The following is a 27,173-nucleotide window of genomic DNA, read 5'->3' as shown; positions in this document are numbered from 1 at the left end:
AGGAAAGCATTCTCCTCACATCTGTATGAACACTGTACAGGACCAAATTTTTTGTACCTGAAGCAACACCTGATACACAGTAAGCACTCAAGGAGTGGTGCTGAGCTGACAAATACTGTCTTTGGCTATTCTAGGACCAAATCCTTGAAGTTGTTTTAAGTGTCATACTGAAAAAAAAAATCTACATGGCACAGAAAATAAAGAAATATAATGAAAATAAGACTCAACCATTAAACTCATGGTCCTTATCTTAAGTAGGTTGGGCCCCTACAGAAGGAAGAGATGGATGACAGTCCCCTCTTGTTACTCTACCCCTCCTCTTCCCTTTTCCTTTTATATATCCTGCCCACCAGGGCTCTTGGAATGCCAGGAGCAAGATGCCCATTGACTTTGGTTCTGCTTTAACTACTTCTTCTTGGGTCTCAAATGTTAAATTATGTACTTTTTCTTCATAGGTTTACTTGTTTAAATAATGAAGACATGTGTACACTAGTATGTACAGTTTAAGAAAACACCTGGTCTGCATTTAAGTTACCCAAAGCGTCCTATAAAGTTATACTTTTGAAGTACAATAGAAAAGAGAAAATACAAAACTCAGTAACCAATAAAACAGTGAACTCAAAAGTGCTAATTTTGTGGTTTCAGCTTATTCTCACATTGACAGGCACACCCCTTCAGAAGATCATGATGTGGCTCTGAAGACTAAAGGTGAAAATATTTACAAGCTATTGATTTACAACAATGAAAGGATTAGAGTCTAGCCATAAAGCAATGACTAAACATTAACTTAAAAAAATTACTATCAAAGCATTTATTTGAGTCTGTTATTTATGGGAACCAAGAGGCTCACTCAGGAAAGCCTAGTAGTCAAAATACTTGGATTCCCAAGATCACATACTTACTTGCAAGCCCTTAAATAGTCTATACTTCAGATTCTTCAAGAACAAAAACTGGCCTGTGTGCTCGTTCGGTGCGGACCGGGGGCCTCTTTTGTGAAGCGGCATCTGAGGAGACTCCTGCACTCGCGATGGCCGACGAAAAGCCCAAGGAAGGAGTCAAGACTGAGAACAACGATCATATTAATTTGAAGGTGGCGGGGCAGGATGGTTCTGTGGTGCAGTTTAAGATTAAGAGGCATACACCACTTAGTAAACTAATGAAAGCCTATTGTGAACGACAGGGTTTATCGATGAGGCAGATCAGATTCCGATTTGATGGGCAGCCAATCAATGAAACAGACACACCTGCACAGTTGGAACTGGAGGATGAAGATACAATTGATGTGTTCCAGCAGCAGACAGGAGGTATCTACTAAGAAAGGGAACCTGCTACTTTGCTCCAGAACTTTGTTCTTATAGACCAAGAATACATTCTTAATTAGAAAACTGCAATTTGGTTCCACCACATCCTGACTACTACATTATAGTTTTCTCTATTCTTTCATTTTCCCCTTCCCCATTCCTCTATTGTACATAAAGTAACTGGCGTATGTGCACAAGCATATTGCTTTTCTTTTTTCTTTTTCTTTTCCTTTTTTTTTTTAAAAAAAAACAAAACACCTAAATGGCCAATGGTGTATTTTGATTGACATCAAATGGAGATGGGATGGGGAAAAATACTGGTTCTGTGAAAATATCCCCCTTCTCCATTAGTGGCATGCTCATTCAACTTTTATCTTTATATTTCAGTAAGTTATTTTGCTCTCACTGTTTTAACAAAAAAAAAAGAAAAAAACAACAAAAATCCTTGCATACCTTGTTTGATTGGAGAATTTTAATGTTTTCATTTATCATTGTAAAACCAAGGACAATTTTATAACTTTTTTGTACGTAGCTGTTACATGTAGGGCAATCTGTCTTTAAGTAGGGGTAAATTACTCTTAAAAAAAAAAAAAAAGAATGCTAGATAGTTTTCCCTTCAAGTCATGCGTCTTGTTGTTTAAATAAACTTGTTTAAGAAAAAAAAAAAGAACAAAAACTGGATGTAATGTGTTGCTCTTACGTGTGTTGTTATATGAAGAATAGATGAAATAATGTGGCTTGCATCAGGAACAAAGTAAGTGTAATTCAGTACAGGTAAATCAGTCTGGATTACTAATCATACTAATATTACTTAATCAGTCTACTCCAGAACATGGAAAGCCAGGTAGCATGGCACCTAAGGCCCTTAGTTCAATGTGCAGGATTACAAATAAACCAACAAGCAATGTGATTTCTGGCTTGTGATGTGAATTCTGGCCTGGAAGCTGTTGCCCTATCTAAATTTAGTAGGTATAGAGTCCTCATGAATAGACCCACCTCCTCTTAACAATACAGGGATTAAGAGTCATGAAATTATGCTACAGATATAAAAAAGAGAAGTTGTAACAATGATAACAGATATGACTCAATTGATTATGTATTTGATCAAAGGGTAAACAAATAATGTTCACTTTAACAGTACCAAGTGTTGACTCTTACCACTGCTGAAAGCTGAGCAAGTTCCTTAACTATTTGGGCAGCTATCTTCAGAGATAGTTCAGTAATAATCCCCTCTTGGTATTTATCCCCCCCCCCCATGCTGTATGCCTCATTGCATCAGAGTTGCTTTACCACCAACATCAGAGTGGCCATGCTTGAGGCTCAGCTTCATAGGGTTGGGGGGAAAAGAGGCTTCTGTTAGCTGCCCTGTGAGTAGGATTCTCAGAAGCCAACCAAGCTGTCAAAAGATATCTTGATGGCAACCTTATGAGACATACTGAACCAATACATACTTGCAACTCCCTAAATGGTCTATGCTTGAGGTTCTTCAAATACAAACCTTGAATGTAATGTGTTGCAAGCTAAGCCATACCCAAATATCTGATCCACAGATCAGGGATTTTTGTTGTTGTTGTTGTTGTTGTTGTTATTGTTGTTGTGTTCTATGCTTTGGAGTTAAGTTGTTATTCAGTGATTGATAACTAAATTCCCTCATAAAGTTTTCATTTATCTTCTGTGCAAATGGAGTTGGTAATAGTACCTCTCTTACAAAGCTATTTTAAGGATTAAATAAAAAATACACTAAAAGCTCTTGGCCCAATCCATGCCACATAGTGAATAGGCATTGAATGTGTGTTGTTACATCCTCACATGTCTTATTCCCCACAAACAAGCAGCTCCTAAAAGATATTTATAGCCACCTTCTCCCAGGGCCTTAGCACTTCAGGTCATAAAGTTAAGAGTACATTGAGCAAGTTCCAGTCAGTCCTTTCATGTTATATTACCTTTCTCTAACCATGACTGGGCAAACAAGCTGCTCTTTCTTACTCTGTCTCTGTGTCTTGCGTGTGTGTGTGTGTGTGTGTGTGTGTGTGTGTGTGTGTGTGTGTGTGTGTGTCTGACTTTGTCTCTCTTTCTGGCTCTCCTTTCTCTCATATATTTTTCAAGAAGACAGGCAAAGATTTCTAATAGAGAGAAAGGTGAGTCACATGCTGCAGCTAGGGAATCAAAAGCCAAAATTGCTGGCCTGAAAAAGGCCAATCAGAGATGATAGAAATACTGTCAGGCTGACAATAGTTAAATGAGCTAGCTGGAATCAACTCCAGCTTTTACAGAGCACCTATTTAGAAAGTGTCTTCTGATATATACAAAGCTTTCATTCAGCCTTATTTCAATGCTTTTCAACTGGGAATCGATCCTGGACTTTCTCAGGCAAACCTCAGAGATGTTATCTTTTCTGTCTTGGGTTATTCTTGTCTCCTCACTTTTGGGTGAGCAGTTCTCACTGCTCATTTTTCTTTTATTACTGATGGGTGGGTGAGCAGTCAAATTTCCTATGCACTGAAAGGAAGTATTGAGGAAATTTACTGCGAAAGCAGAGAAAAGAACAAAAGAATAAGAAAGATGCTTCTATCCTATAATAAAATTCAATAATAAACTTATCTGACAATAAATATTTCAAAGCTCAGCGTAGAACAGAATAACAATAACAACAACAACAACAACAACAAAAATCCCTGATCTGTGGATCAGATATTTGGGTATGGCTTTGCTTGCAACACATTACATTCAAGGTTTGTATTTGAAGAGTCTCAAGCATAGACCATTTAGGGGGTTACAAGTATGTATTGGTTCAGTATGTCTCATAAGGTTGCCATCAAGATATCTTTTGAAAGCTTGGTTGGCTTCTGAGAATCCTACTCACAGGGCAGCTAACAGAAGCCTCTTTTCCCCCCAACCCTATGAAGCTGAGCCTCAAACATGGCCACTCTGATGTTGGTGGTAAAACAACTTTGATGCAATGAGGCACACAGCATGGGGGGGGGGGCATAAATACCAAGAGGGGATTATTACTGAGCCATCTCTGAAGATAACTGCCCAAGTAGTTAAGGAAAAGACTGAAAAGATGTTTCAATGTGCAATATCTTTCTATGATAAGTTAAAAGAAATTAAAACAAAACACAAGCCATTGTTACATTTAAAGAAAGGATCCATTTTAAGTGTGCACAGATAAATGCTAAGAATTCTTATTCTAACGTTTGACCTCGAGGAGTTTTTATTTAAAAAAGAAAGATAACATTAAACCACACCCTTCCTCTCACCCTTCAAGTTCTGGTGTATCTAGCTTTGCTCTAGTCATCACTTACATATGGAAACACTTAACTTTCTCTTAAAGTATCCTCTCAGGGAAAGAGCTTGGGTTTGTTCCTTCCTTGAGCTACATAGTTCATTTCAGCTCCTTTGCTTTTTATTTTCACCCTCTAGGTCTTTGTTTTTCTATCAAATCTCCCTCCTCTTCCTTCTTCCTCTTTTTATTCCCTTTCTCCTTCCCTTTATATTTCCCCTCCTACTCTCTACTCCTTTCCTTTCTCCTTGCCTGAACTTATTTGATGTTAACTGTAGATGGACAATATGAATGGCATTTCCTGGTGGAAGACTATGCTTTTACTGTAAGAATTCCTTAAGGTAGCACAGCCCAGGAATGCAGGAATGATGTAGCTGGTTTAGTGAAAACACTGCATTCCTGATCTTTCATCACTGTGTGGTCTCTTACAATAAGGCAGGAGTTCAAACACAATGACTGTTCATTTCCATCTAAACAAACAAGCATGAAAATTCAGAAATACCAGAAAGAGAAATACTAAATGCAAATAAGCCACCATGAAACCACATTTCCCTCTCTAATTGCTGAGTGGCTTCCTTGGCCAACCACTTTTCTTTACCTCTTTACCTTGGACGAGTTACTAAAGTTTAATTGTTCAGATTTCTGACTGGATTATGGCCTACAAATTGTGATCTGCACTATAAGTGTCATGAACCATTTGCTTCCTCTTCTGGTCTTATTCTATTGCAATCTACCTTCCCATTTCACCCCCAACAGGCTGTCATCCACACTCAGTATTATCCAGTAGCTCTACAACATCTACAGGTTATACTCTGCTCCTGCTTCTCATCTTCCTCTCTGGCCCCAGAGAATCCTTTAGATTTTCACAATAGAAGATTCAGTGTGTATCATAAAAGGCATGCCTGCTTCCTAACTCTTCCAGCTTCCCTGCCTAGGAACCCTCTTATGAGGCATCTTCCTTGAATTTTCCAATAGAGTGTCTACTAATGCCCAGAGCCCATTGCTGAAGCATTTCTATCTTGCATCCTGAGTAGGTAGACCAAGGAAACTTTCAGAAAGTCCTTCTCAGAAGAACTTTTTTGAAATGATGCCAGTTAGAAGAATGGTCAAGACAATTCCTCACTAGTGTGAGAAAATCTCTAAAGCTAACTGGAGCAAGTTCTATGGAAAGTCCATGACACAGCCCTAGGCCATCACTGCCTGTCCCAAGGGTCTCACTGAAGTCCCACATTCTTTCTAGTTTCCCTTAAGGGAAGTCCCGATTGTTAGTAGCAGCCACAAAGTTCCAAAGAGCCAGTAATGCCTCAGGGTTTTTTTCGGCTATCAAGATTCCTTTGGTCGATGTGGCCAAAAGGGAACCTTACTTCATTGTTGGTGGGAATGTAAACTGGTTCAGCCACTCTGGCAAGCAGTATGGAGATTACTCAGAAGGCTAAATATAGAACTCCCCTATGACCCAGCAGCCCCACTTTTGGGTATCTATCCAAAAGACCACAAACAAAATTACAGTAAAGCCACCAGCACAACAATGTTCATCGCAGCACAATTTCTCATAGCGAAAATCTGGAACCAACCCAGATGCCCCTCAGTAGACGAATGGATCAGGAAAATGTGGTACATATACACAATGGAATTTTATGCCTCTATCAGAAAGAATGACATTGTCCCATTTGTAAGGAAATGGAAGGACTTGGAAAATATTATACTAAGTGAAGTGAGCCAGACCCAAAGAAACTTGGATTCTATGGTCTCCCTTATTGGGAATAATTAGTATAGGTTTAGGCAAGTCATAGCAGAGCATCACAAGGCCCAATAGCTATACCCTTATGAACACCTAAGACGATGCTAAGTGAAATGAACTCCATGTTATGGAGACAATTGTTATATCACAGTTGTAACTACTTTCAACGTCCCATGTGTATCTGTAGCTTCTACTATTGATGATGTTCTTGTATCACCTTCCTGTGGTTGTACCTACACTATCTCTGTAAACTTATCTGAGTATATTGGAAAGCGTGTATAGTGGTATTGGAACTAGGAAATTGAAAGGGAATACCAAAATTGAGAGACACAGGGTAAAAAAAGACAAACAACTACAATAGCAATACTTGTAAAACTGTTTGGTGTAAGTGAACTGAACACCTCAGGGGGGGAAAGGGTAAGGGGGAGGGGGGAGGGGGGTATGATGGACAAGGTAACAAACAGTACAAGAAATGTATCCAATGCCTAATGTATCAAACTGTAACCTCTCTGTACATCAGTTTGATAATAAAAATTTGAAAAGAAAAGATTCCTTTGGTGTGTTTGTTTGTGTGTATATATATGTTGTATACATACATTTGTATTGAATCATGTTTGTTTGCATATTCCCCAGAAGACTACGAATATTTTGAGGGTAGAGACCTTTCTATTTACAAGATTTGATCTTTGTATTTGCAGCAGCTAGCACAGTACCCAGAATATAATATATGTCTGGTAAATATATATTGATTACTTAAATCACAAGGTTTTGTGTGTTGTTTAAATTTACAAAAGTATCATTTTATGAAGAGTTACATTTTTTTTCTTTTGCCAGACCTTGGGCTTAAACTCAGGGTCTGAGTACTGTCCCTGGCTTCTTTTTGCTCAAGGCTAGCACTCTACCACTTGCGCTACAACACCACTTCTGCCTTTTCTGTTTATGTGGTGCTGAGGAACCGAACTCAGGGCTTCACTCATGCTAGGGAAGTATCTACTGCTAGGCCACATTCACAGCCCAAATAGTTACAATTTAACAGCTTATAAGGAAGAGTCTGGTAGAAATGGGTTGACATCTGTCATTTAGTGGTCTAAGTGGTAGTAACCACTGTTATCTTTAACTGAATGCCACTAGCAGTACATCATCCTGTTCAGTTATTTAAACTTTGGCACCTTTGCCCCATCATGAAATTGCAGGGAAAACCTAATCTAAATTGTTGTCTTCAAATCTGGGTAAGATCCCTTGAGGATGCCAGCACTGAGTGCTGGTCGACTAACCCATCCAGACAGAATGGTTCAGTTGGCTGACTAATTTAGTGTGTATGTAATAGTGAACCAAAAATGCTTGAATGAAAGGGCCAAAAGAGAGCCAAACTATGTATCCTAATTTTTATCCAGTAGTATGTATTACATTATCTGAGTGTTTATGTTAAAACATTTCAAGGTAAATTGGAACATTTCAGGTAAGCTAAAAATGTATGCAGGTAATTTTAAATGAGCCAATCCACTAAAACATTAAGAATCCAGATCTCTCAGAATACTGTCACACACACCAGCTTTCTAGTTTAGCTCAAGTACTACTAAATTGATCCAATAGTTAGTTCCCTGTACCTGATCCTCCAACTGATGAGTTCTCATCACGCCTGAAGGAAAACAAAAATAAAAACAAACAAAAAATGGTTTGCCCAAGTGTTGTATTTTCTCAAAATTGTATTTGGCCGCCTTAATTTCTTATTTTTCCTCTCCCCTTAAGACATTCTTTTTGCTGTTTTAGATCTGTCAGCATTGCTTTCTTGGCTTTGAAGGCTAATAAACTCTTTTTGAAAAAAAATAAAGTTGATTTTTTTCAATTAAATTTGATAAGATGAAAGTAAACTTTCTCCTACTTTCAGGAAGTAGGTATCTGTTATACAGGAAGACAACAGTTTCAAAACTCACAGCTTAAATCTGAAGCCTAGAAAGAACTTCTCAAATCTGTATTCTGGCTCCCGGCAAAATTCCAGTTCCCTTAACCCCCTTGACCCCCATCTCAAGCTACCTTATGTTTTGCAAATGTGTCAAACTCACTACCTTTGTTCAGCAGCACCACAGGCACGGTGATGATGGTGACCAGCGCCGCAGCCCCCAGCACGCCAAGGAGAACTTTCCATGGTGTCTGCAAGCAGATCAGACCATGTGCAATTAGTGGGGAGCACTTGGCCCGCCGGGGGTGAGTCAGAGGTACAGGGAGCGGGATTTGCCGGTGGATAGGGGAGCTGTAAAAGAGAGTGGGTGGGCTGGCAGGGTTTGAAGTTCGCTAAGGCAAGCGCCCTAGAACGTGTGCCCTCTGCGCCCTTCATTAAAAGAGTTAGCTTCTCTACTTCAGGTCTTCCGAAGCCCAGCGAGAGGTCCCACCTGCGTCTCAGGGGTGCTTCTTGGAGAGGAGACTTTAGGGCTCGGTGCCGGGTCCCAACAAGAACCCCACAAGTGTGAAAGTGGAGCCAGTGCCAGGGGATGTCCCTCCACCTGTTGGTCTAGCCCCCGGGGGCTTCCGCCAACAGCTAGTTCCTGATCTCTGGCTGCGAAAATATGGGCACTCTGGGAAGCATTTGGCCAAGAGACTCCCCACCGCGGAACCCTGGGTCTGGGGATGCACGGGGCTCGCTCTGCACTCACCTTCATTGTCGCCGCTGCTCACAACTGAGCTTTAGGAGTCGGATCCCAGCGCAGGCAGAAGTCGCTGGGAGCCGTGGACACCGACGTCCTGCTCCGCCGCTCGGCGCCGCGGAGTCACCCAAGTTTCGGCTCGCCAAGTTTCGGCCGCGAGTTAAACATTAGTGAGCCTCCAGCCTGCTCAGTATAAAGGCGCCGCGAACGAATGCGCACAGGGGCGCGGGGACATTGCCATCCCCACGGGGGGCGCCCGCGAGGCCGGTGGTGTGCAGGGCTGGGCAGCAGCTGGAGCTTACAGGGTGCCGCAGGCACTGGAGACCAACCAGAGAAAGATTAGAAGCAGTCCTGGGGCAAGGGGAGCTGGCACCTGCGAATCTGAACCTGGTGAATGGGGGTTGTGGAACCCTCTTAGCTGAAAATAACTTGGGTTTAGCTATTGTAGTCTGGGCCCAGGAATGAAGGCCCAGCTCACTGGTATAGCTGAAACGAAAACCCGGGTCCTTTCTTGCCAGGGTAAGCTGTTTGGAGGACAAGGAGTTAGGTCTATAAGGATGTCTGGAGGGAATGGATCAGGAAAATGTGGTGCATATACACAATGGAATTTTATTCCTCTATCAGAAAGAATGACATTGCCCCATTAGTAAGGAAATAAAAGGACTTGGAAAAAATTATACTAAGTGAAGGGAGTTAGACCCAAAGAAACATGGATTCTATAGTTTCCTTCATAGGGAATAATTGGCACAGGTTTAGGCTAGTCACAGCAGAGGATCACAAGAGCCCAATAGCTATGCCCTTATGAACACATAAGGTGATGCTAAGTGAAATGAACTCCATGTTATGGAAATGAGTGTTATATCACTGTTGTAATTACTCTCAACATGCTATGTGAAGCGGTAGCTTTTTGTTATTGTTGTTGTTGATGATGATCCTCTTGTATCCCTTTCCTGTGGTTGTCCTGGCGCTATACTGTATATACTGGTATTAGAACTAGGGAAGGGGAAGAGAATATCAAAATCAAGAGATAAAGGATAAAAAGACAAATGACTCCAAAAGCAATACTTACAAAACCATTTGGTGTAAACCAACTAAACAACTTGGGGGGGGGGGTGAGAGGGAAAGGGGGAGGGGGGGGAAATGAGGGAGGAGGTAACAAATTGTACAAGAAATGTACCTACTGCCTTACGTATGAAACAGTAACCTCTCTGTACATCACTTTGACAATAAATATTTCTTTTTTTTTTTTTAAAAAAAAAGGATGTCTAGAGGGCAAAGAGAGAGAAAAAAAAGTGAAAGTTTGAATGGTACTTAGAGACTGAATATCTGTATTTGCCCACAGGAAATTTCCACTTATCTTGCACTTTATCTTCTCATCAAGATGCCAAAAATAATAACACCATTACTTATATGGAACTTGCTTTTCCTAAGCACTACTCTAAGTATGTATTGTGTTTATATAACAGGGGGAAACGCCTAAAAAGAGAGACAAGAACTAATTGGGCCTAGTCCACCAGCTAGGAAGTTGTGGAATTTGAATTAAGAGATCATGACATAGCTACTAGTGTGGATTTCCAGTCTCCAAAATGGCAACAAACACATTTCTTTTCTTTATAAATCACTCAGTGTGTGGTATACAGTTACAGCCACACAAAATATACTAAGAGTCACTTATTTCTTTCAATCTAGCTTCTTACTAATATTTCTCCAATCCATTCTTGTTTCCCTCTTCAAACACCTGTGAAAGTTGAGTCAACAGTTACTGGAGCCTTTGAGCTAGAGTTGTGGAGAGAGGCCATCTAGAAAGATTTACTGTAGAGAGGACCCTGCTGATTCTCATTGCTCCCTTTTGCTGTTGGGGGTTTGGTTACTTACAATTGTGGCAGTCTTGTCAGTTCTGGTGATAGCATGCCTGGACTTAACCTCATGATTGAACTGTGTCCCTGAACATTGACCCAGCTCCTGAAGAGCTGAGAGGGGTTGGATGATAGCCATAGGACAGCTCACTGTGGTTTCTGGGCATTCCATGAGACAGAAATATCTTCACACTCTCTGCCCATTTCAGGAGGTTTTCACATGCCTCCTCTCTCACATGTCACCCATCTTTCAATATTGATGTTTCTAAGTTCTTCAGGAACCAGATGGCCAACACATTAGCCACCACTTATGAGTCAATGTAGAAGTTTTATCACACCATCTCTTTTTCCATGAAAAACAAAAAAGCAGATGTACTACTTAAAGTTCTGTCCATGAGTAAGGTCAGTCAGAATTCCTTTCTAATAGATTCTGGTTATTGGTGGGGGAAGTGTTAGGCAGCAGCCACTTTACTTGTGGCTGGCTAGTGACAGCTTTCGTTGCAAAAGCTCTATTCTTCACTGTTTCCTGGTTATAAGAAAGTCCTCATGAGGGGCTGGGGATATGGCCTAGTGGCAACAGTGCTTGCCTCGTATACATGAGGCCCTGGGTTCGATTCCCCAGCACCACATATACAGAAAATGGCCAGAAGTGGCACTGTGGCTCATGTGGCAGAGTGCTAGCCTTGAGCAAGAAGAAGCCAGGGACAGTGCTCAGGCCCTGAGTCCAAGCCCCAGGACTGGCCAAAACAAAACAAACAGAAAGTCCTCATGAGGCTACAGTGTGTGTGTGTGTGTGTGTGTGTGTGTGTGTGTGTGTGTGTGTGTGTCATTAACACAGTAGAAGAGCGTACATTTTCTGCCTTGTAATATCTTGAACTTCTGAGCCTGGAGGGCTCATCTGATATACATAGAGGTATCTTTTTCCACTTAATAATAGAATGTTCCTACACATGCCTAACTTTTAACATTTAGTGGATCAGGGAAAGTGTCATTTGTTATGAGTAGTTAGACTATGTAGTTTCTTGGTGTTGTATTTTGAATTGTGTCCTATATAAAAAGATACATTAGAATTTTAACTTCCAGGATGGATCTTCTTTGGGGAGAGTCTTTACAAAGATAATCAAGTTAATGTTTTTGGACTTATTTATTTTAACATTTAGTTTTATTGTAAAGATGATCTACAGAGGGGTTACAGTTGCATAAGTCAATAATGAATACATTTCTTCTTGAACATTGTCATCCCCTCCCTCATTTCCTCCCAGGTTTTTCCCTCCTTGCCCCTCCAAGTTTCATATTTCACAAGTTACGATGAGTCATTAGGATAGGCTCCAATTCCACATGACTGGTATCCTTATAAAAAGGAAAATATAAACACAGGGAGGTATGTACAAAGAGGGATAATGTAAAGGGACACTGGGAAAGATGATTATTATAAGCCAAGGAGAGACTGAGGAGCACATCTGTCTTCCTCTCACAGGAACCAACCCAGATGACTCCTTAATTTCTTACTTCTAGCTTCCAGGACTTTGAAACAATAAATTTACACTATTTTAACCATTTTTTTGTTTTTATTTTTAGCCAACCAATGGACTTTGTGCTCCATCATAATGTCTTCAGGCTCTCTTGGAGCTCGGTAGCAGAAGGATTATTTCAGTTCAGAGAGTGAATAGTCAGTGGCTATTATAGTTAGCCTTCAAGAAGCCCCCTAAAGTTTTGGCCCAATTGTAACAATAGATAACTACCAGTTAGCAAAGAGTGCATGATGTTACTCTAAATCCCTAGGCATCTCTGTGTGACTCTCCCTTATTGCAGCTTGCTAGAGGCTCCAGGCAGCACCTGGCTGTCATTTTTTTTTTTTTTTTTTTTTGGCCAGTCCTGGGCCTTGGACTCAGGGCCTGAGCACTGTCCCTGGCTTCTTCCCGCTCAAGGCTAGCACTCTGCCACTTGAGCCACAGCGCCGCTTCTGGCCGTTTTCTGTATATGTGGTGCTGGGGAATCGAACCTAGGGCCTCGTGTATCCCAGGCAGGCACTCTTGCCACTAGGCTATATCCCCAGCCCAACTGGCTGTCATTTTTAATCCCATTGTATCTACAAGGTCATAAGATTCCAGTATCTGGGAAATTTGCACTACATCCCAGACTTGTTGGCTATCCCCACAGGCTGGTTTCAAACTAAGACAGGATTATAGATAACTGAACAACTAGTTAGAGAATTACACCCAATTGTAATAAAAATCTCCAAAATCCAGAGTTCCTCTGAATTCCTGGTGGATTTGAAAGGTCTAATGCCTTATCATTCACATTTAAAGGATTTCCTGATAAGTTGTAGTTCACTGAATCTGCCAAAATTTGCCAACCATTTTTGTATTTGCTTTTCTATCATATGCCCACCCATGTCTCAGTAAATCATGTAACAAAACTGCTTTATTTTCACCAGGTCCATGTAGAATAATGCCATCAATGCAATGGATCTGCGATGTAAAGATAATCAACAAATACGAGTATGATCAATGTTCTGGAGGACTATATTACCATAGCAAATAGTTTACATAGCCATGAAATAAGATGGTGAAATGATTCTGCTGTCCCTTCCATCTGAGGACCAATTATTTTGGACACTGCATCTTAATCAAAATCAAGAATAATATGCATAGTTTAATAGCCACATAAGCTATTGACCACACCACTTGATACAGAGAAGTTACTACATCTCAAATATCACCTCAGATTAACATTTTGCATAATTTTCCTCTCTCCCTTTCTTCCTCCTTTCATGCTTTCCTTCTTCCTTCCTCCCTCTCTCTCCTTCCTGCCTTCCCTTTCTTCCTCTTTCCCTTCCTCCTCCTTCCCTTCTTTCCCACCTTCCTTCTTCTCCTCGCTTCTTTTCTCTTTCCCTCCCTTTCTCTTTTTCTATCATTCTTTTCCTTCCATGTGTTTATTCATCTATAATAAATACTGAACCCAATAGTAACAAAAATTTATTTAAATAAATAGGAAAAAGAAGCAATAAGTGAAGAACAGTTAACATCAAATTATCTGTGTTCATGGAGGTCAGGAACCAGAAACTTATTAATGATTTGCTTCCACAGAGGGGAGAGGGCAGGGAGGATTGAAGATCAGATTTCACTCCTGGCCCTCAGCTCCAGAGAATTGGTAAAGACAGGACAAACTTACTTGTTTTTCTTTTTCCCATTGATCACCTGCTCTCCACCTTGGCTGCAAACTTTGAGCCATTGAAATAATGACTGTCTGCTGCTCCACAACCACAGTCCATGTGTTTTTAGCCTCCCCCCTCCCCCACCTGGGCTCTCCCTTGACGTTCGGGAGACACTGGGAAGGCACGCCCCTGCCAGTGGACAGACCGCCCACACTCAGCCCTCCCTTACTGAAGGACAATCAGAGGCATCTGGGAGTCAAGTCAGCTGCAAGATCTCGGGTTTATTGAGGGGAACACAAGTAACTAATATAAGGCACAAGAGCCAATCAGATCAAAGATTGGCAGGAAGGGTAAGAGTGTACTTGCACCTATCTAGGGACTGTAAGGGGAGGCATGAGCTGTCAGTAAGGGCAGAAGAGCTGGGGACCAATCCTAGAGGTAGCCAGATTTTTCGTCACAGCCCGTAGAACCGCTTCTGGGTTTAGCGTCAGGCACCATCTTAGCCACACGTGGCCCCAGGACTGAGAAACAGGCAGGGCCAGCTAGTTGACTTCCTCTTTCTGATCCAGGTGTGTCCCACAACGTCTTACCTCTTTTTACTTCAGTGTTTACCTCTTCCAGGTTACCTTTAACATCCATTCCATCTGTTTCTACTTAATTTCTCATTTATTTACCAAGTATAGATCCTTCATGTACTCCATACTGAATTGATAGGAAAACACATTTCTACCAAAAAAAATCCATAGACAATAACCAAATAATGGGGTAGATTACCTAGGATTCTAATATATAAAAAGTAGAAACTTCAGAACTAAAGAATCACCTGCACACAAGGTTTGTGCAAGAAAATATGGAGAATCTTTAAAGAACCCCTCTTCATTTCATTCTTCCAGGGTATTGGGAGTTCTAGCCAATATTGGGAAACAAAAATGTCACATTTATTAATTTAAATCTTAACTTCTAATTCTCAATATATACCAGAAGCCATGGGAACTTTTGCTTAAGGAGAGGATAAAACCAGATTTGAACTTTAAGATGTAAGATTTGGGCATTAGGGTCTGTTAGATAGATGACAAAGAAAAAGAATGGCAGTAATGAAAGTCAGTGAACTTCAAATTTTTCAAAATTAACTGAGTAGGTGCTTCTCTTTGGCAGCTTATTGTAAAAGAAAATCAAACCATGAATATTTATACTTAAATTAATAAAATCTGTTTCACAGTCATGGTGGATATTTCCCTTGCTTACACAGCTATAGGTAACACCTAACAGAAGTCTTTCTACAGTCAGGGCTGAATGATGTCTGTTAGGCCAGACATCAGCCACAGAATACCCCTGTGTTCTTCTTTTGACTATGTTCTTTGGATAGCATGTGGGTTTTTTTATTTGAAGAATATTAGTGCCTGCCTTAGAAACAATGACATGATTTTATCAGAAAATGTATAAAGCCCTTCGAGCCTGATTCTTATGAAATGTCTCTGGTTGTGTTCCAGGTTGTAACATGTGGAGGATGGGTATTTGTGATGCAGCTGGTAATGGATATTTATGAGACAGGGTTGGGTTAGGACCAGGTTAAGGTGATGTGCTGTGGCTGCTATGAGTTAGGGAAATAAATAGCAAGTACCAGTAGTAGAATAGTGGCAATGCTGGAGGTAGGACCCAAATTAAATTTTTAAAAAATTTCTAACTTGTCAAATGAGAAGCCACTTATTCTCTTTCATACAATCAGCTAATCATGCCTGAGGGCATCCTGATTTTATTGTGTGCTATTTTGTGAATAACGATAAAAAGAGAAATAGAGTTCATAATTATGATTGGATTAGTGTGAAAAAAATATCTATCATTTATTTCAACTTTTTTAATTGTGGTAAAATAACATGACATCCTACCATTTTAATTAAGCCATTACTTATTTTAATTTTAATGTGCTAAACATTCAACTTAAAAATTTCCTTTAGGGCCATCCATTTTATTTGCAAGTAAAGAAGGATCCTTATATCACATACATTTTACATTAGCATGTACTTTCTGCTATCTGCTTTTCTCTCCATAAAGGAGACAGAGTGGATAATAATGACCACATGGGAAATTGGATCTGCATGGTGATATCACATGGTAATCTTTCCATAGATGGACACAAAGACCTCTCTGCTGGTGCTATCCATTATGTTGAAAGGAAAAGCAATAATCACTGTAGTCCTTCAAACAGAAACTAATAAGCTAAGAAGATGTTTAAAAAAATCCAAACTGCGAAGTATATCAGATGACCAGATTCTGACTTGCTGTTTTACTCTGAAGCTTTCCCATTCCTCTGCCTTCCTTTGAGACTCTGCTAGAACTCATGTGATGGTGGATGATTGATTCCCTAGCTATAGTAAACTCTGAAAAGACTGAATTTTCATTTGGGCTATATATATTTCACAATGAAGAAAGGGGTTAGCCATTGGAGCTGTCACACATTTTAAAGCACTACTGATTATAATTCTCTCATTTCTCCACATAGTATTTCAGCAGCAAGTATGTTTATTCATTGGTTTCTATTTACTTCAATAACCATGAAAGCCTTACTAACTTTATCTCATCTTGTATCACAGTATCTTATTCTGATAGTATGTCTCCTGGTGTTTAATTATAATAGTCATATTAGTCAAACCTGCTTGAAAATGCAGGCCACAGCTAAAAAATTTAGGCAAATGTTTTCAAAAAAAGATGTCTTAAACAAAAAGACCTTGAGTTTGTTAAATGCTTATTTTCTACCTGTATTTTGTTAGGGCCCATGAAAAAACATCCATGGAAATGAGAGAGAAGAATGTCTACTCTCTCCACTCCTCTTCAATATAGTACTGGAATTCTTAGCAGGAGCAATATGTAAGAGACAGACATAAAGAGGATCTCAATAGGGAGAGAAGTAAAATTGTTCCTCTTTGCAGATGATGTGATCCTGTATTTAAAGAACCCCATAGATTCTGCTTCCAAGTTACTTGAGCTCATCTAAGAGTTTGGCAAAGTAGCAGGGCATAAAATTAACCTACAAAAATCAGTCACTTTTCTGTATGACAAAAACTAGAAAGTGAGGCTGAAATTAGGAAAGCAACTCCTTTTCTAATGGCCCCCCAAAATGCGTAAGAATTAGCCAAATATGTGAAGGGCTTCTATGATGAAAAATTCAAAAACCTGGAAAAGGAAATTGAAACAGTTCAAGTGGCAAAACATTCTATGCTCCTGAATTGGAAGGATTAATGCTGTGAAAATTGTAATATTGCTCAAAGCTATCTACAAATTCTTTGCAATAGCCATCAAAATCCCCAAAAAATTCTTCAGTGATATAGAAGAAGCAATCCAAAAATTCCCATGAAATAATGGAAGATACCAAACAAAAAACAATCCTTAGCAGGAAGAACAGTGCTGGAGGAATAGCAATACCAAACTTCAAACTCTACTATAAAGCTGTAGTAATAAAAAGAGCTTGGTACTGGCACAAGAATAGGCCTAAGGACCAATGGAATAGAATAGAAAACCCAGAAATGAACCCACAGACCTATAGCCATCTAATATTTGATGAGGGAGGCAAAAACACAGGATGGAAAAAAGACAGCTTCTTCAACAAATGGTGTGGTCAGAATTGGCTACACAAATGCAGAAAACTGAAGCTAGATCCTTATATATCACCATGTGCCAGAATCAATTCCAAATGGATCAAAGACCTTAATGTAAGACTAGATATACTGAAAATATTACAGAAAGGGATAGAGGAAATAGTAGGGCTTCTTGGCACAGGCCAAAACTTCCTAAGTAAAGAATCACAACAAATCAAAGAAAGACAGGATAAATGGGAATGCAGCAAACTGAAGGATTTCTTCATGGCAAAAATCATAGCTAGCAAGATAAATGGAAAGACCACAGAATGGGAGAAGATGTTTACTAGATATGCATCAGTCAAGAGCATTATATCTAAAATATACTTGGATCTCACAAAATTAACTCCCCCCATAAACAAATCCTTTAAGAAGCAACAATCCAATTAATAAATAGGCTAAAGACTTAAAGAGAGACTTCTCTGAAGAAGAAATAAGAATGGCCAATAGACATATGAAGAAATGTTCAACATCTCTGGCCATAAGTGAAACGAAAATCAAGACAACGCTGAGATTCCATCTCACCCAACTTTGAAGGGCCATTATCAAGAAAACTAATAATAACAGGTGCTAGTTGGGATGTGGCCAAATGGGAATGCTACTACACTGTTGGTGGGAATGTAAACTTCTTCAACCACTCTAAAGCAGTATGAAGGTTCCTCAAACAACTAACCATAAAGCTTCCCTATGACTCAGAAATTCCACTCCTGGGCATTTATCCAAATAACCACAAATCAGGCTGCACTAATGCCACCAGCACAACCATGTTCACTGCAACATTGTTTAGCATAGCTTAGATATGGAGTCAACCCAGATGTCTCTCAATGGACAAATAGATCAAGAAAATGTGGTATATATGTTCCCATCAGAAAGAAAGACAGTGCCCCCATTTGTAAAGAAATGGAAAGACTAGGGAAAAATTATGTTAACTGAGGTAAGTCAGACCCAAAGGAACATACTTTTCATGGTTTCTCTCATTTGTAATAATTATAATGTGCCTATAAATATACAAATAAATCCAGTGGATAGTAAAATGACCTCCGGAGAAGCTGAGGGATGACTCATCCTTGTTGAAAAGCTATCCTGCAAAGCAATGTACTGGGAATATCAAAGTCACCAAGTCAGGCACCAGGGTCAGAGTTTACATATCAGGCTAGAATTGTTCATCCATTCATGATTAGTTAGCAAGACCTAAGACCAATACTCAGAAACAAGCAGGCCTTATTGTTATCTGAAAAGACAATTTGGGCTGAGAACTTGTGGCTCATGACTATAATTCTAGCTACTAAGGAGGCTGGGATATGAAGATTATAGGTCAAAGTCAGCTCAGGCAGACAAATCTAAGACTCATCTCCAATTAACCACAAAAAAGCTGAAAGTAGAGGTATGGCTCAAGTGGTAGAATGCCATGCCAACCTTGAGTAGAAAAGCCAAGTGAAAGCACAAGGCCCTGAGTTCAAGTCCCAATGTTATTTGTATGTGCACACACACATGCGTACACACATGCATACACACACACACACACACACACACACACACACACACACACACACTGTAAATTGGGGGGAAGGCCAAGGTAGGAGTTTAGTATTCCAGTGGGTCACAAGTGATCTATTGAATTGTCAGCCTTTCTTTTCTTCTCCCAAGGAACTTTCTTTCTGTTTCCATCCCTTATTTTCTTATCTCATTTTCAGTATCTCCTTTAGGCCAACTCTAATCTTCTATAATACTTCCTTCAGATTAATCTCAGGAAAAGGCCCAACTTTTTCTTGTCTTTCTCCACTGTCTTAGTCCACTTATTGTGATAAACTTTAGAGGAGGTAGATAGGATTGACATGTGCATTTTATCAAGTCTTTTGAGACTAGGTGACCTTTCCTGATTCTAAAAGTAGGGCCAAATACACCTTGTACATACCTCCTTCCCTGCCCTGAAGTGATCTGTGAACTTGTGCTATTCATCATGCTTTGAGAGTAACAGCCTTGCTTTCTTGTTGCTCATAATTTTAGAAACTATACCAGTCTTGAGCTAGAGTAAACTCAGGCTGAACAGGTAACACAGAGACAATGGGTTCTTCCAACATCTCACCATGCCTCCTGGAAGTCAGCAAAGGGAAGTGTGGAGGCTTTAAAGTCAAGTAAGCCTGGCTCTGCCATCTAGTTATTATGTGCCCTTGGCCCTTTAATTTGCAACCTAATTCCCAGAGATTTGGAGATTTAATGATATGACAAATGAGTCATCTCAGTGATTCCCAAGCCTTCCAAAGTATGTACAAATGATTCCCCACAAATCTCTCTTCTGGAATTCACCTCAATGAGGCTTGGAGCTCTACCTCCATGATTCGAAGCCTATCAAATGCCAGTTAGCCACAATAAGTTAATCATTACCAGTATGAAACTCGCCCACTTACCATTCAATCCTTTTCCATCATGCTTCCTGTTGGCCAAAGAACCACCCACCACATTGCATAAGACAGAATCTCAACAAATCTCCTTGATAGGCATCACTCCCTGCTGTCTATCAACCTCTTCAGTATATCATTCTCTGTCAACATTCCTACATTCATTCCTCCAACTTTGTTCCCTCTTTTCTTCCAAGTCACTGCCCAAACTCTTGTGACTGATCTGGTGTTTTGCCATTATACTCAAGGCTGCCTCTTGTTTCTTTCTGCATAAAAGCAATGGCTTTTGATCTGTTATAAGATAAGGTTCAAATCCTCACAACTTATCCCCAGCTACCACCTCCTATGTGAAGCTACTTGCCTGTCAAAGAACTGAAATACAACCTCACCTTTGCTTTTGAACCTTCAGATGTAATGTTCCCTCATGAGAAATTCTGTTGCCTTTGCTTATCATAGGGTCTTTGTTAACATTCACTACTCAGGTTTCTTGTCCTTTAAGAAGCCTTACCTCCACTTTTCTACTAAAGTGCTGCTTTACCTTGTATTTTCTTTTTTTTTTTTTTTGGCCAGTCCTGGGCCTTGGACTCAGGGCCTGAGCACTGTCCCTGGCTTCTTCCCGCTCAAGGCTAGCACTCTGCCACTTGAGCCACAGCGCCACTTCTGGCCGTTTTTTTTCTGTATATGTGGTGCTGGGGAATCGAACCTAGGGCCTCGTGTATCCGAGGCAGGCACTCTTGCCACTAGGCTATATCCCCAGCCCCTTACCTTGTATTTTCCAAGAGCCTTATGACTCTTTTTTTTTCTTTTTCTATTTTTTATTTTGTCTTATTTTCAGCAAAACACTCATAATTCTGTAACATTATATATTTCCATATATATGCACAATATATAAATGAATACATATAATAGTAGTCATGGCCATCTGAGCTCTTTTTATTTGTATTGGTTCATTTAATTCTCATAATAAACCTATGTAGTCTATGCCATGGTCATCTCTACTTGAAGGTAAAGAAACTGAGGCACAGAGAAGTACATATTCTTCCAGTTATTACAAGATTAGCAACGGAACCCAGGAGACCCAATTATAATTATATAATTATCTATTATGCATTTTCATACCAAATCATCTCCAGGGATTTTGTGGTTTATTGGTGTTCTTCTAGAGCCTGGGATAATACCTAAACATAATTGCTATTTATTTAATGTATAAAGGTTCAGTGGATGAGGAATGCTAACTCATTTGTTTCTCTTCTTCTTTAAAGCCAGGGACTAGGCTTTATTCTGTTTTCTCTTCAGAATCTAGCCTAGTACTTGATACACAATAAAACTCTTCAGCTTATCTCCCTGCTTAGGTCCATTGCCATTCAATGAAATGGATGATTCAATGGATGATTTCCAAGATTCATTTTGCATTTTTCTTTTCTGAGACCTTGCATTCACCCTACCACACCATATACACTTTACTGCATGTTCATTTCCAGTGTATAGAAAAAAAAAATAGCTCTGTCAGCTGCTGCTTGACAGCTGGCAAAACAGTTGCTCTGTAGCCAAACAATTTGTACCTCAGAAAAATGGGAGGAGACCTTTTGCCTCCTGTGGGTATGTGGGTGGGTGGAGAGCTGACTCATTAAGTTCTTTGAGTTCCTTGGAAAAAGATAACTCAAAGGAATATTACACAACATGGAGAAATAGCAGGATATGTGGAGACATGAAAACACTGAAATGTTGAAAAAATGCAAGCTACAAGCTAAAAATACTTGTAGTGGAGTTTGGAGTGAGTGAATAAGACTATGGGTCAGACTTGGAGAATGCTGGCATGCTGTGTTTGAATGGTGGACAGATGTTTGCCCGCCTCACAGAGAAAAGGCATATGTAATAGGCCAAGATGCACTTTGAGTTGCTGTGATAGGGGAAGAGGAACAAGACAGTTTAAGCTTCAGCAAAATTGAATAAAAGAGAATTCTTAGTTTCCTGTGATGCAGCGCAGACAGAAGGGGAGGGAATGCACACGAAGTGAAGGTATTTGCTATCTGGTTGGTTGGTGTGTTGTACAGTTTTCTCTTCCAAACAAATGCTTAAAATCCCAAATTTCTTTTGAAAATATGTTGAAAAGTCTTTCTAGAAAGCTTGAAAATTTTTTAAGAGAAGGTGTATCAGATTTATGTGGTGAGGGAAACAAAACAATTTTCCTGTCCCCTCATTAACATTTAAGGGACACATCGAAGTAATAGGTAGAGCTTTGGATTAACGGTCCTATTGCTTGCTTTGTGACTTTCAGTCACATTTATTTCATCATGCTATGCCTCCATATCTGTCTGAACAGCACTTTGAAAGAAATATAAGGATTGAAGAGGCAGAAAATATTTCAAAACATACTAACTGCTGGTATGGTATAATTAATTGATACTATGTGAATACACATGAAGTTTTTATTTGTATTAGTTTTCATTGCCAATATTTTCTGAATATCTAGGGATTTCTCCTGTTATTTAAAAGCAGATTAAGATACATGCTAAAGGCAGAAAAGTTTCTGATAAGAATGAAAGGATGGAATGTTTTTTCAGATGGACTCAATTGCCTAAAAGGGGTCTCTGAGCTGTACCAATTTAACAATTTGTTAGGCAGGTGTTTGAGATACTGGAAAGGGAGAGGTGATGTAAGTGTATTATATGAAGGAATGTGCTTAGGGAGGAAGGGAACAGTGTGAGATGTCCACTCTGACTGTTTTGTCTATATTTTTCTGCCCAGTAATAATGTACTCCCTTAATGGCACGGTCTGTTTAATCTATTTGCATGTGTAAACATTCCTTTGTTTTCTGAGTGTTTTAAAAAAATAAGAATGCATATATCACCAGAAACAATCTTGATTCCAACTATTTGTATTGTCAAATATGTGTAGCATTTAATATAAATGTTATTTATGAAAGGCATAAATGTAACACTTGATTTTCTGTCGAGATACAGCTAGTATGTCTACCCTGATGATTCTTCACTCAGAGGCTCAAGAATCCAGTGTACACCCCAACCTGTGAGACTGCCAGGCCCTCCAGAACTTTAAGTTGCTTTGAGCCAGGAGCGAACAAGGCAGTCTCATCTTTGAATGAAGTGAGATAAAATAACCTGGGCTAGCCAGGTTCTCAGATTAAAGTCTGTTGATCTTATTTTCCCCATGAAGATTCTTTCTTCTATACTCCATTTACTGCTGGTGGGTTTTTTCAGTAGTTTATGATCTTTAAAGGCATTGATTAATAAATTCATTTATAGTTAGCAATTTACCTTTTAAGTTTTATTTAATTTCAAATAAACTTTATTTGAAAATCTGAGCACACTTTCAAATAAGCTTTGTTTATTAAAACAAACTTTGAAGTATATCGAAACTGTTTTATATTTTTAATAAAAAGCAAACCAGTCTTTAATATTTTAATGAAAATCATAAACTTACATACGTACAGAACCATACATCAGCACTGTCATCGACCCAGCCATCCCTCTGTGAAGTTATATTTTAGGGATGGGTGGATGATTTTAGAAATTTGTATTGGGACATATCTTACATAGATATTGTTTCCTTTAGAAACTTCACTTAATGTTTGTGTTTCCACTGCAAAACCCTCTTGATATTGGGAGTGAACAAAACTATGTATAACGGTTTCACAAAGGAAATGGCTAATCCTTTACCACTTTGGTCTATGCATGTGAAACCTAGCATTGTACTATTACTATTTCTAAAATTTCTCCACAAAACAACATACGATGGTATGAAAAATACACATTATACATTGGAACAGAGGCATAGTAAAGTTCAAACTTGTTTTAATAAAGCTGCTAAATGCTAATGATAAACCCACGATGAAAGAAGGAAGGCATAGTTGTTTTATTCTTAGCAATTAAATACAAACCATGTAATTATCAAAATAAAGTCTAGTTTGCCATAAAGCCTGGCACCAATGATGTTTTCCAAGATAAACTCTTTATTGTAGTCTTTGAACCAAAGTGAGTTATGTTTGGAAGGTTCAGGGAACTTCCCTTGATTTATCTCTCCAAAAACTATGTATTTGTCAATTTTGGATGCTGTAACAAAATACCATGGATTGTGTATCTGATAAGCCACAAGCATTTTCATACTTCTCATATTTTCAGACTTATAGAGGCTGAAAGTAAAAAATTAAGACATCAGCATTGTTAGGTTCTGATGAATACTAGACTCACATAATTGAGAATAAATTAACTCTCTTGCCTTATATTAGAAGACACTAATCACATTCATAAAGGCCCCACCTTCATGAATTAATGACCTCCCAAAGTCTCATATTAAACTACTATCACATCAGATGACAGTTTCACTGTGAAATTTGGGAAAACAACCATTTAGTTATTGCAATATGTTAAGAAAAAAATTTTGCATACATGAGTAAAAAGAGCATACAAAACTAATGGATATCACTGGAAATCTTTTAAACTAACTGTTACAATGAGATTTCTAAGAAATACATGAAGAATTTTAGGATAGACAAGTTATGGCTACTGTTCAAAAGTAATCCCCTCTACTTTCATATTTTGATCCCAAGTTCAATAATGATTCACAACTCTGAAAGGAAAAGGAAAAATTGTAGAATGATTGTGGAGAAGGAATGGTTTTTTCCTACTAATGCCAGATGCCACATTATAGTTTCTAACCTCTTCATAGGTAAAGGCTTCAGAATGGCCCACCAACTTCATTACTAGATACTTTCCTCTGGATATTGCAAGTTTTTTAAGAAAGTGTCATAGTTTAGGACTTATGAGAAGTCTTCATTTTCTTCCTCTGGGATTATCATTTAGAATTGCTTCCCAATGATGGGCATTCCATATGATGGGATTTTACCTGAGTTAATTTCAGTGCTTTCCTTTTGGCACCCTGAGAAATAGATTTTCTTGTAACCCTAATAATAGTGGTTTGCAGAGTTCTAGCACCTTCCACTACACACCCCAAGTTCCATTCCTTGTAGGAACAGAGCAATTCTCTTAGCTGACATCCTGATTCTAGATTCCTTATTCATCTCATTCATATCCTTCCATAAGTTCTTCCCTTTGCTCAGAGACTGACTTGAATACACTCTTTTAAACAAGTCTATAAATAATTCCTTTGCAACATCACTTCTACCACTACCACTCATCACCTTTATCATCTACTACCATCACTTCTACAACCCACTCTGTCCTTCATTCCAGTCTTTTCTCAATGAGTATCCACACCCAGGACCCCCTTTATCAGTAGCACCTTCAATTTCTTGCACTTGAATAACTCTATTCACCTTTATATGTACTGGTAATGAGACTTGAATCATGGCTTGGGTGTTGTCCCTTAGCTTGTTAGCTTATTTGCTCCACTACTTGAGCCACAGCTCTGCTTCTGGCTTTTATGATCATGAATTAAGATAAGAGTCTCATAGATTTTCTTGCCCAGAATGGCTTTAAACCACAATCTTCAGACCTCTGCCTTCTGAGTAGCTAGGATTGCAGCTGTGAACCACTTGTGCCCGGCTTTCTCTTCACTTTTTAAGCTTTGGCAGAGATGACACTTTCCCAAGTTGCCTTCTCAAGACCAGAATCTTGCATTTCTCTGGTACCTCCACCCTTTTTGCCCTGTAGCCCAGACCATGCTATGTTGTCACTGCCCTTTTGCTTTTCTTCATCCTGTATTTTAAAGTAAATTGAGAGAGGGGTCCCTGGCCTGTTCACTATTGCATTCTTACCTGGCTCTGAGTAGACACAAATGATTGCATGTTGAGTGAGTGAGTAAATGGATTGATTGTTCAGACAGGCATATTGGTACACAGTAGTATTTGGGTAGAGCCCCTTCAAAGAGTTTAAAGTCACTTCTACTTTAACTACATTAGAAAATTTTATGGAATAATAGAAACTACACACTTTTAAGTTACAATCTCTTTTAATGATCCAGCTTTACAATTTACCAACCCTGCCAATTTAATTTAGCCAAACTTTCTGAGTCTTACCATGTGAATAAATATAGCGGGGGGGGGGGGGCGCAAATACTTGTTGGGTGCTGGTGGCTCATGTCTATAATCCTAGCCACTCAAGATGCTAAAATATGAAAACTTCATTTTGAAACAAGCCTGGGCAGGAAAGTGTGTGACACTCTTATTTCCAATGACCACTAGTATTTTGAATTGGAAATTAGGCATTGGTGGCTCACACCTGTAATCCTAGCTACTAAGGAAGCTGAGAACTGAGGGTCTCAGTTCACAGACAGCTCCAGTAGAAATGTCCATGCGATTTATCTCTAATAAAATTACTTAGAAAATTCTGTAAATGTCACTGTGGCTCAAGTGATAGAGAGCTGGCCTTGGGCACAAAAAGGCTCAGGGACAGCACCCAGGCCCTGAGTTTAAGGCATAGGGTTTGCAAAAATAAAAATAAAAATCTGGCAGTGGAGCTGTGGCTCAAGTGGTAGAGAGTTAGCCTTGACCACAGAGTTCAAGGACAGTATCTTGGTCTTGGGTTCAAGCCCTAGGATAGGCACCAAAACCCAAACCAAAACCAAACCAGAAGAAAAGATATGAACCTTGTGAGGCTTTCTGGGCATTAACAGTGTTAAATATGGACTATCATTAGCATTCAAAGATGCTGATATCCTTCCTCTCCATCTGAAGCACTAAAAATTAAGAGATCAATTACTTAGATGATACTTAAAGAATATGTGTCAACTATATTACCCCTTTGGGATAAGATGAGTAAACTTCAATTGGATTTAGTTTTGGGAGGTGTAGCTCAGGATAAGACAATTTGTCTAGAATATGTCAGGCCCTTGGTTCAATTCCAAGCATTGTAAAAGTTTAAAAAGACAGATTTCACTTGGCTCATATCTATAATCTTAGATACTCACAATGCTGAGATCTGAGGATCGCAGTTGGAAGCCAGACTAGTAGGAATGTCTGTGAGATGCATATCTTTAATTAACCAGTAAAAAGCCACAAGTAGAGCCGTGGTTCAACTGGTAGAGTGTTAGCCTTGAGCACAAAAGCTCAGCAACAGCTCCCAGGCCTTGAGTTCAAGGCCAGGAAAAACACCAAAAAAAAAAAATTTTTTTTTCAATGAGTAGAAATCAATTCTATGTATGAGATTAAAACTTTATCCTACTGCAATTTTCATAACATATTAT

The 27,173-nt window shown here is 39.2% G+C and overlaps 2 protein-coding genes across 2 annotated transcripts in view; one reads left to right on the top strand and one right to left on the bottom strand.

Moving 5' to 3' along the window:
- Dpp4 (dipeptidyl peptidase 4) overlaps positions 1-9,132 on the bottom strand; it is an 87,908-nt gene extending 78,776 nt beyond the window's left edge. The window contains exons 1-2 of the mRNA XM_048345328.1: positions 8,977-9,132; positions 8,392-8,476 (exon numbers count right to left, since the gene is read on the bottom strand). Of these exons, the coding sequence (XP_048201285.1) occupies positions 8,392-8,476; positions 8,977-8,982 (91 nt within the window). The 5' untranslated portion in view covers positions 8,983-9,132. The remainder of the gene's footprint in view (positions 1-8,391; positions 8,477-8,976) is intronic.
- Positions 951-1,439, top strand: LOC125350618 (small ubiquitin-related modifier 2-like). Its single transcript, XM_048345329.1, has one exon. The coding sequence runs from the start codon at positions 1,028-1,030 to the stop codon at positions 1,313-1,315; it is 288 nt and encodes a 95-aa protein (XP_048201286.1). The 5' UTR covers positions 951-1,027; the 3' UTR covers positions 1,316-1,439.
- Positions 9,133-27,173: the final 18,041 nt, after the last annotated feature.

This window comes from Perognathus longimembris, chromosome 4 (assembly GCF_023159225.1).
Source record: "Perognathus longimembris pacificus isolate PPM17 chromosome 4, ASM2315922v1, whole genome shotgun sequence".
Classification (NCBI taxonomy): Eukaryota; Metazoa; Chordata; class Mammalia; order Rodentia; family Heteromyidae; genus Perognathus; species Perognathus longimembris.
The sequence above is the reverse complement of the archived record's forward strand: the minus strand, read 5'-3'. Positions and strand labels throughout refer to the sequence as shown.